The sequence below is a fragment of the Pinus tabuliformis genome, chromosome 1_2 (genome assembly GCF_031772625.1).
Source record: "Pinus tabuliformis cultivar Carrire ecotype Pingquan chromosome 1_2, CPIR1, whole genome shotgun sequence".
Lineage (NCBI taxonomy): Eukaryota > Viridiplantae > Streptophyta > Pinopsida > Pinales > Pinaceae > Pinus > Pinus tabuliformis.
In genome coordinates, this window is record NC_142298.1 from 1,031,894,459 (window position 1) to 1,031,903,477 (window position 9,019).

The following is a 9,019-nucleotide window of genomic DNA, read 5'->3' on the forward strand; positions in this document are numbered from 1 at the left end:
TCCAAAATTTATTTTATTTTCAAAATTCAAAACTGTAATCTAAAATCTTTCCTTAAATTTAAAATTTATCTAAATTCATTTAACCATTAATACATATTTATATAAAATTTCTCCTAAATTTAATGCTTACACATTCCATTGGCTAACTCCGAAGCTCAAAATTCATTTTTTGCTTTAACTTCCTAAACACTTAAAAGCCAACAATGAAATTGAAGAACAAAGAAAAAAAAATTCTGCACTTACAATTATTTCATGCTGACGATTAACTAATCCCGTAAACCGAACCGAATATATACGAATCAAATTGTCGAATTATCGTATTTTTTTCTCAAATTAGAGCGATTTTGGCTTTAAACGAGGGGACCGTTGGGATAACTTCATATGAATCTCCGAAAAATCATCTACTTTAGCTTGGAATGCTGACCTTTGGGATAACTTCATAGGAAGTTTGAATGAAAGAAAATATTTTTAGAAGTATAGATTTATTAAATATAAATATTTTTAAAGTTTTTAACTTTTTTTTCTACCTACGATAAAATTGTGATTGAGATGGATCTTTACACACTCTCTATATTTATATATTTATTTTGATATATTAATGTTTAGTTTTTCATTGTTTAGATATATCGTAGTTGCAAATTTTTATTGTTTAAATTGCAATTTTGAACCCAGAAACGAATTTAAAGACAAACTTTTTTGGATACTTGATTTGTGTAGATAGAATAACTTAAATTCACAATTTTACACAATCTTTTGCTATATTTGAAACAAATTTGTCTTAAATTTTTTTTATCAAAATCTAAAATAGTTAAATTACATGAAATGTTTTAATATATACATGGTATAAAAATATTTTGTTTAACACAACCATTTAAATATTTTATTTAAAAATCATATTTTCACATTAAAATTGTTTTTTAATATAAATATATTTTTAAATCTACCAAACATTATTTAATATTACATATTGAAATATTTGATTTACATTAAAATTATTATTATTAATAATAGTTTTTAAAAATAAGTGTGAACCAAAATAAAAAACTTACCAAAATTACACATATTTCTCACACTAGTAACTAAACTATATAATAAGACTTTAAACGCCTACAAATTCTAGAATACATCATAATAATACTGATTCCAAATCCCTATTTTGATTTCCACGACCATACGCCAAAATGAAAACTTCTATTTCCTAATTACAAATTAACAGTAATCCCCCGTACTCTGTTGAATAAAATTGATTTCAGGAGCTTCAGATCCCTTATTCACCGCCTGGTTGGAGGCATATTCTATGTCATCTGCCTTATTTTCATTTTTGGGTTGCACCACTTGAGAATTGGAAGGCACCTCCGAGCAATTTTTATCCGTTGAGATGTCGCTATCCTTCAATTTTCCCAACAGGACAGCGTAAGGCACCTCCGAGCAATTTTTATCCGTTGAGATGTCGCTATCCTTCGATTTTCCCCACAGGACAGCGTATAGCCCTATTGTGATCAAAACTCCTCCCAACACACTGTTCGAAGTGGATCACTGAAATTAATTAGCATTTTAAATAATGCAATTTGTAGTTACTATTATTCCCGGCATGCTTATAATTATAGATAGAAGTAAGGTTAAAGCTAATTGTGATGGTAGATTTCTGGAATAGCAGGGAATTTAATGAATAGAAGTTAGATCAAACAACAGATTTTGCTTCTGTTTATCAAATTGAGAAATATTTCTACAATTTACAATCAAAATAGATAATCAAAAGAATTTAAAAAATATTAGAAATCACAAACCTGCCCAGATAAATGTTCTCAGAAAGAATAATGGATCCCATAACTGCTACGATTATCACAATCAAAGGATTGAATGCCGTAGCAAAAACAGGTCCTTTTACGCGCATGCACAGACCTTGCACATAATATGCAACCGCTGATGCCACCACCCCCTGCGCCCAGCAATATTAATTACTCTACGCTATAAATTACCTTCATATGTGATCTCCCAATCTGAATTAAATGCAGACTGCATGCCAGAAAAGAAGAAAAAAAAAACCAAACGTACAGAGTAGACTGCAGTTAGAAGGTTGATGTCCCACCCCAACGCCCACTTGGAAGGATCACGTACGAATGCTAAGCTGAGAACGGTTGCTTGTAGCGTCCCTATAAAACATATCAAGGTCGCCAGGGAGAGTTGCGCAGAATAGTTTTTAAGGACTGCAGCCTGCATAATCATGAATTAGAGTGATAAGAAGTCTGATGATGTGAAACCTGAATTTATTTTAATGGTAGATTTGAGAATATTTCTATCAATATTATTGTTGTTTTAGTTGAAGTTCAATGGGTTGGGCAGGCAGCACTCTGTCCTCCCTCCATATCCTAGGGTGAAGGCGGTATGGTAGGTGGATAGATGAGGCACTAAACTGAAAGCAAGTAGGGATATAAAGGTTATAGGAAAGCTGTAAGAATTCATAATCAATAGTATCCAGCCAGGATTCGCCCGGCCCGCTCGAAAGATCAATCAATAGTTTGATAACTAAGCATTCATAAAGCAAGTTTTTTTGAAAGCCCAGCCCGTCCAACAATGTTATTATAAGTTCAAGTAAGTGAGCCGAGCCGGTGTAGACATATAAAGGGTAATAAATAGCAAGAATGCTGCTATCTTACAACTAATATTATTACAGTCTAAAATATTTAAAAATTTACAATTAAAATAAAGATATGAAAACAGTCTACAAGATTGTTTATGTCCATTGCAGACTGAATATTTGGTTCGAATTTCATTTCATTATCATAAAATTTAAATGGAAAAAATTCAATTTCTATCTTTTTTATAATAGATATTATAAAGACTTGTTTTTTTTGTTAGTTTTTTCCAAAAATTTATTTTGAATTTGAATAAATTTTATTAATTTTAAATACTATAACAATCTTACTAATAAACTTATTTAAAATTTCTACCATTCATTTTTTCTCTCTAAATTTTTTTGAAAACTTTGATGCCTATCCTTCTTCATTTGAAACTAAAAAACTTATTTATGTAATAAATATAAATTTATAAAATCTATATTGAAAACTTATTTATCTATAATCCCTCCATAAATAAAAACCAATCATTCTTAAAGTTAAACCACCTCACACATTCCTTTTATCCTTTTTCTTATTTCCCAGGATTGAAAAAACAAAATTTCCCTAATATGACTTTTACCTTCTATTTTGTTTTGCCTTTTTAACTTTTCATTTTCCTTCTTTGTATAGATCATCCAACCTATATCTATTTCTGTGAGTAGCCTCTTATAAAAATGAATAAATGAAGCACTTTCACACATTTTCTTACCTATATCTATTTCTGTGAGTAGCATCTTATAACAATGAATAAATGAAGCACTTTCACACATTTTCTTTCTTGTCTTCTTTTAGATTTAAGATTGAAAAAACACAATTTTCCAATTTTGACTTTTATTTTCAATTTTTTTCCTTTTTTCTGATTGTCATTTTATTTCTTTCTTTATATATGTCATCCCGCCTCTATCTATTTCTGTTTAGAGCATCTTATAATAGCTAATGAATAATCCTTTTGAACATATTCAAAAGGCATCTTGCACCATCACCAACTACCTTAAGATTAACCTTTAATATACGAATTTAATAGAATTTCAGCTAACCAGATTAGCAAATTTGTGTACCATTTTCTTTGGACAGATTTGGTAACTATGAACTTCACTCATATCTTTCAGATTTTAAAATATTCCAAAAATCCCGGAATTTCAGCTAACCAGATTAGCAAATTTGTGTACCATTTTCTTTTATACGGACAGATTTGGTAACTATGAACTTCACTCATATCTTTCAGATTTTAAAATATTCCAAAAATCCCGAATAAAAATAACCTTGTTTAAATTATACTGGAATATCCGTATAAAAAATGACCTTGTTTAAATTATAATTGAATATTCAGTTATATAACCCCAAAAGCAAAAGAGACATTATGAGAAATCGGCGATCACCTGTATGATAAAGAAGAGGGACCACGCAAGGATCCCTGCAACTATGAAACCGGAGCCCACGACACGGCTTTTAATATCAGAGCTAACTGCTACTGGGGTAGAGCCCCGCTTGTCATTCGGGTATTGATGATGTGGAGACCAAAACATCTTAAGAAGAGGACCTTTGTATAACGTCATCAACGTTGCTCCCCCTAAGCACACGATCGTACCCATTATCTTTGCTTGACTGCGTATATTCTTTATATTCACTCTTTCCATCCTAAACAAATACAGGTATCACATCGGACCGTGAAAAAAATGTCGCAGGAAAAGTGCTTGCGTTTTTAATGCAGAGATATGGAGGGAACGATGTGATTTGATTACCTGAACAGGAGGGCAATCACGAAAGTCATACATGGGAGTACATTACTCAGTGCAGACGCATATGTTGTTGAAGTTAATTTCAAACCCAGGTAGTAGAAATTCTGGTCTATCACTGGCCTGCGGACACCCATTTAGAATATTCCACATTTAGTTCAAACTTAAAATAACTTCCCAAGAATCTTCATAGAAGCAATCATAGAGGGCGAGGATGGCATGAAGCAGAAGCAACCTGCCATGAGAAAGAGATGATACTTACCCTAACAAACCCAGTACAAATATTTGGCAGAAGATGTAAAACGTGAGCTTGGGCTGCACTTTCCTGCAATGCATTGTTTGTTAGTTGTAAAGCTTCACACAGGATAGGCTTGCTTTAGGGTTGCTTTATACAAAGTGGGAAAAACAACAGGAAGATCGAAATCCTTTTATATTTATTTATATCGACATTTGAGTGACATAAGGCTGACCAAAAAAGAGCGTGATTAAAAAAGCCACATGGAGTTTTCATGATCTCATCGAAATCTCTATTCTTTTTTTCTAAGAATCTCTACAATCTCTACCATATTAGTAAGAGGAATTTTATAATAAAAACCTTTTCATGATACTTAAGTGAAAAAAAAATTCATTATAATAAAAAAATATTTTTTTCATATACATATATGATAAATAATTATTTAGTAATTATTTAATTTGTGTGATTGTAGGTTAGAATTTAATGGAAAAAGATCAAAAATGGTTGCCAAGATAAAAGCTCTTCCCTATAAGATAACATAGATGCTAAATCAAATATTATAGATTCTAATTATAAAAATTCTTAGCAATAAACAGATTCTAATTCAAATAATATTAGAAGGAAAAAAAAAAATCAATAGTAATATAGTGTTTGTGAGTTAGAGTGTGATTTAATAGGTTATTGACCAATTAGTAAAAAAGTATAAACTCTACTAATAATAATAATTTACTAATTATTATTATTAAATTATTTGCTATTTTGGATATGTTTTTTAATATTCTTATTAAACATTTTTTAGGTTACTAGTTTTTTGCTATTAAAACATAGTCTCCACTTCCATTTTTTTATTTAAAATATAATTGCTAAATTGTAAATACAATTCAGAAAAATTTAAGTACATAAATATTAATATGGAAAAAATCAGTATATAAATTACAAACACTAAAAAAATATTATTTTATAAATATTTTAAAACTTTTTTTTCTGTTCTTTAATTGCATTCCTGGCCCTTGATTACACTATTTTCTAATTTTATTTTATTTTTTTCAAGTTCGGGGATACTATATAAATATACTCCCACAAAGATAGAAACTCACAACAGGATTTGAGTACCCTCAACCTCAATTAACAAAAAAACTACCTTTTACGCACACCAACCTAATAGAGGAATAGGAAGAGAGGATTTTTATCAGATATTTAGAAAATCTCTCAAAAATCTTTCTGGAACTGAGCCATCGCTGGACATGCTGGAAAATTGATCAGGTTGGGGATCAGTCAACTGTTTCAACCAGATCGAAGGGAAATGGAAAATAATTCTCTGACTGTATTGAATTCGAAATTGAATTATTTAGTTTAAATGTGTGAATGTGGTAACTGTGATTTCAAATATGTTTTTTTAACGTATAAATGAATGTAATTGTGATTTAAAATATGTTTTTTTAAAGTATAAATGAATTTAATTAATTAATAGAAAAATAAAATTAAAAATTATAATTTTAATAAATATTTAAATAAATTTAATTTAATTAAAAATTTCATTAACAATAAACATACAATCATAAAACTATGAAAAGAATAAAAAAAAAAATATTTGATTTTTGATTTTTGTGTTTTCTTAGGATTAATTATATCATAAATTGTTGATGGACCTTTAGAACTTTGTCTTAAAAATAAACCATATTAAATGATCGAACTGTGGACCAGCAATTTATAATATAATTAATCTCAAAGACTTCATTAAAAAAAAAAAATTCCATTAATTTGTTTACTTTTACTGTGAGCTTTTATAATTTCAAATGTGTGCTTTATGACTATTTTCAAAAAACATTAATCATTATGAAAAAGCTTTGGTCAAATCTGACAAAATATGTCAGGCAGTTTGATAGGACAAGAGCTAACGAGCATACCATAGGACATTAAATACCCGGTTACATGTGCCCTCAGTAACATGATATAACACACGCGCTGTGCTTAAATAAATAAAAAATAATAACCGTGTGTTATCAGGCTATCAAAGGCGCATGTAAGTGCGCATTTAATGCCCTATCATATGCTCGGTAGTTCTTGCCGTTTGATATTAACTCATAAAATGTCAGAAATACGTAAGGACAGCTATGTAAGGACAGATATGAATACCTTTCAAGAAGGAAGGCCGGAGGAGCAAGGACTAGTGTAGCAACAACCTGCCTGTACACAACAAGCACAAAGTGACTCGTCCCTTTGTTCAGAGAGACTTTATTAATAATATTCATACCCGCGTATCCAAACTGCAGAAATATCATCGCTAAATAAGGCTTTGATTTCTCAATTAGCTTCCTCATCGATTATCAAATCAAATCTGCAAGAACTTCTGAAACAACCTTCCTTTCCTGCCCTTCTTCAAGTTCCAAATCAGTAATGGAGCTTCTAGTGCTCCCTCCCTCTCTGCACTTGCAGGTAACTTAATCTCACCCTACCAACCACGTTTACATATGAACAAAAACCCAACATTTTTTATTTTTCTAGTCAACATTGTTGGAAAAATTACTGAATAGCAAAATTTAACTCTAAATGAAACTGTAATCTTTCAATTATACTTTCCACAAATGATTAACATACACGGATTTGCCTGAGACAGTATTTGATTTCCTACCTGACGATGCCGTATGGCATTTCCTCTATAGCAAAACTCACTTTATGGGAAACCGTCGTTTTCCAATTCTGTTTTTCCCAAATGAATAACATAGGCGGATTTGCCCCGTACCATAATTGATTTCCTGCCTCATTATGCTGTGAGGCCTTTCCTTAAGTGGAGCATCTGTGCGAATTGTAAATCACTCGCCGAATGGACGAATGTGGGTGCTCTCTGAACCATTCCTTCCACACCTAACGCGCTGATGTATTGTAGTAGGGACGGTTGTAGGGTCACACATCCGCTAGTGGTAATTCCTTGGGCCTTAGTTTAAAGTGCGTCCTTTTTGGAAAAATAATGAAATTTTGAGAAAATAGGGTAGAAATTTATGGCAATTCCAGGTATATTTGTCAAGTTGAGGATGTTTGATTTTATACTTCTGTGATCTATATTGATTTTGATAAAGTCTTTTCAATTAAAAGCTTGCAGATTTCAGGTCGTGCTAATTTTATTCCCACAACCAAAAACATAATTGAAAAGCTAGTATTATCAAATAAAAAAATTTGTTTGAATAGGATGGTGCTGAATCTATTTCTACAATAAAAAACCATGATTGGAACACTATTATTATCAAATAAAAAAAACGCTATCACTGCCAATTATTGACTATTCCTTGAACTCTATATTCTTTTTATTTTATAAAATAAACCATAAACAATATGCATTTAGTAGTGCATTGAATGTGATGTAAGTTCGGGTGGAAGAACTTTTTATATAGTAACACAATGATATAAGTTAAAAGTTAAACCACTAAAGCTAAACTATTGATTAACATCAATAAATTCAATATTTTTGAAATTAAATTCTATCTTCAATTCTCTTTATGAGTTTCCTTTGGTGCGACTTTTTGGAAGCTTTTCCAAGTGGATTTTTTAGGCCTAATTTCTCTGAAATCCGGCATGAATTCATTGAAATCCCAAGTGTGCTGGGTAACTCTGCACAATAGAAGTGCCCAAATAGCTCAAAAAACTAGTTTAAATAGCACAAATCGAGAATTTTTTCTTTAATGTTATTTTTAGAGGCAACCCATTAAATATGATGTAAATTGGGAACATTACGTATGATCTAAGTTGGGGCGAAAGAACTTTTTATATAATAACACAATGATATAAGTTAAAATTTCAACCACTAATTAACATCAATAAATTCATTATTTTTTAAGTTAAATTATATCTTCAAATTTTCTTTAATGTTATTTTTAGATGCAGCCCATTAAATGGGATGTAAGTGGTTGTGGAATCACATTTTAGGTAGTAACATAGTCATATAAGTTAAAAGTTAAATCACTGATTAATATCAATAAATTTATTATTTTTGAAGTTTAATTTTATTTTCAAGTTTCTTTGATGTTATTTTTTTTAATAGTAATTGTTACTTTCAATTTTAACTTTTTTTCCTTTTTCTTTAATAATAATTAAAAATTTTTTAAAAAAAAATGCTTGAAATAAAATAATAAAATAAAAATTGACTAATTATTAAAATTTAGGTTAGAATTTAATATCCTTTCATATAAAGATGACATAATATTTTTTTTTATTAAATCTCAATCCTATAATTTATTTAATCCAAAAAAAATCTGATAATATGAAAGTTCTACTCCAATATAGACAAAGTTTGTCCGCCTCACAAGGCTAAAAATTAATTGAGTTAAAAATTTATTAATATTCATATGTACTTAATTATTAAATAGTATTGGAGGTTATCCGATTATTAAATAAGATCATTGGTTTCACATTATCTTTACTAGCTATCACACTCC

General features: G+C 29.8%; 1 protein-coding gene across 1 annotated transcript; it reads right to left on the reverse strand.

Annotated features, from left to right (window-relative positions):
* Nucleotides 1-1,209: 1,209 nt before the first annotated feature.
* Nucleotides 1,210-6,910, reverse strand: LOC149209647 (WAT1-related protein At5g07050-like). Its single transcript, XM_089398695.1, has 7 exons — nt 6,726-6,910; nt 4,617-4,679; nt 4,361-4,477; nt 3,998-4,256; nt 2,056-2,214; nt 1,788-1,939; nt 1,210-1,519 (listed from the first exon to the last, which is right to left on the reverse strand). Exons 1-7 carry the CDS (start codon nt 6,908-6,910, stop codon nt 1,210-1,212), a joined length of 1,245 nt encoding a protein of 414 aa, XP_089254821.1.
* Between the last annotated feature and the right edge of the window lie 2,109 nt (nt 6,911-9,019).

Excerpts from the sequence above, each read along its gene's own strand:
- LOC149209647 (XM_089398695.1), bottom strand. The coding sequence starts at position 6,910 with ATGAGGAAGCTAATTGAGAAATCAAAGCCTTATTTAGCGATGATATTT. Across the intron at positions 4,257-4,360 it reads GTGATTGCCCTCCTGTTCAG|GATGGAAAGAGTGAATATAA; the intron begins GTAATCAAATCA and ends GTATTTGTTTAG. Across the intron at positions 2,215-3,997 it reads CCCTCTTCTTTATCATACAG|GCTGCAGTCCTTAAAAACTA; the intron begins GTGATCGCCGAT and ends ATGATTATGCAG.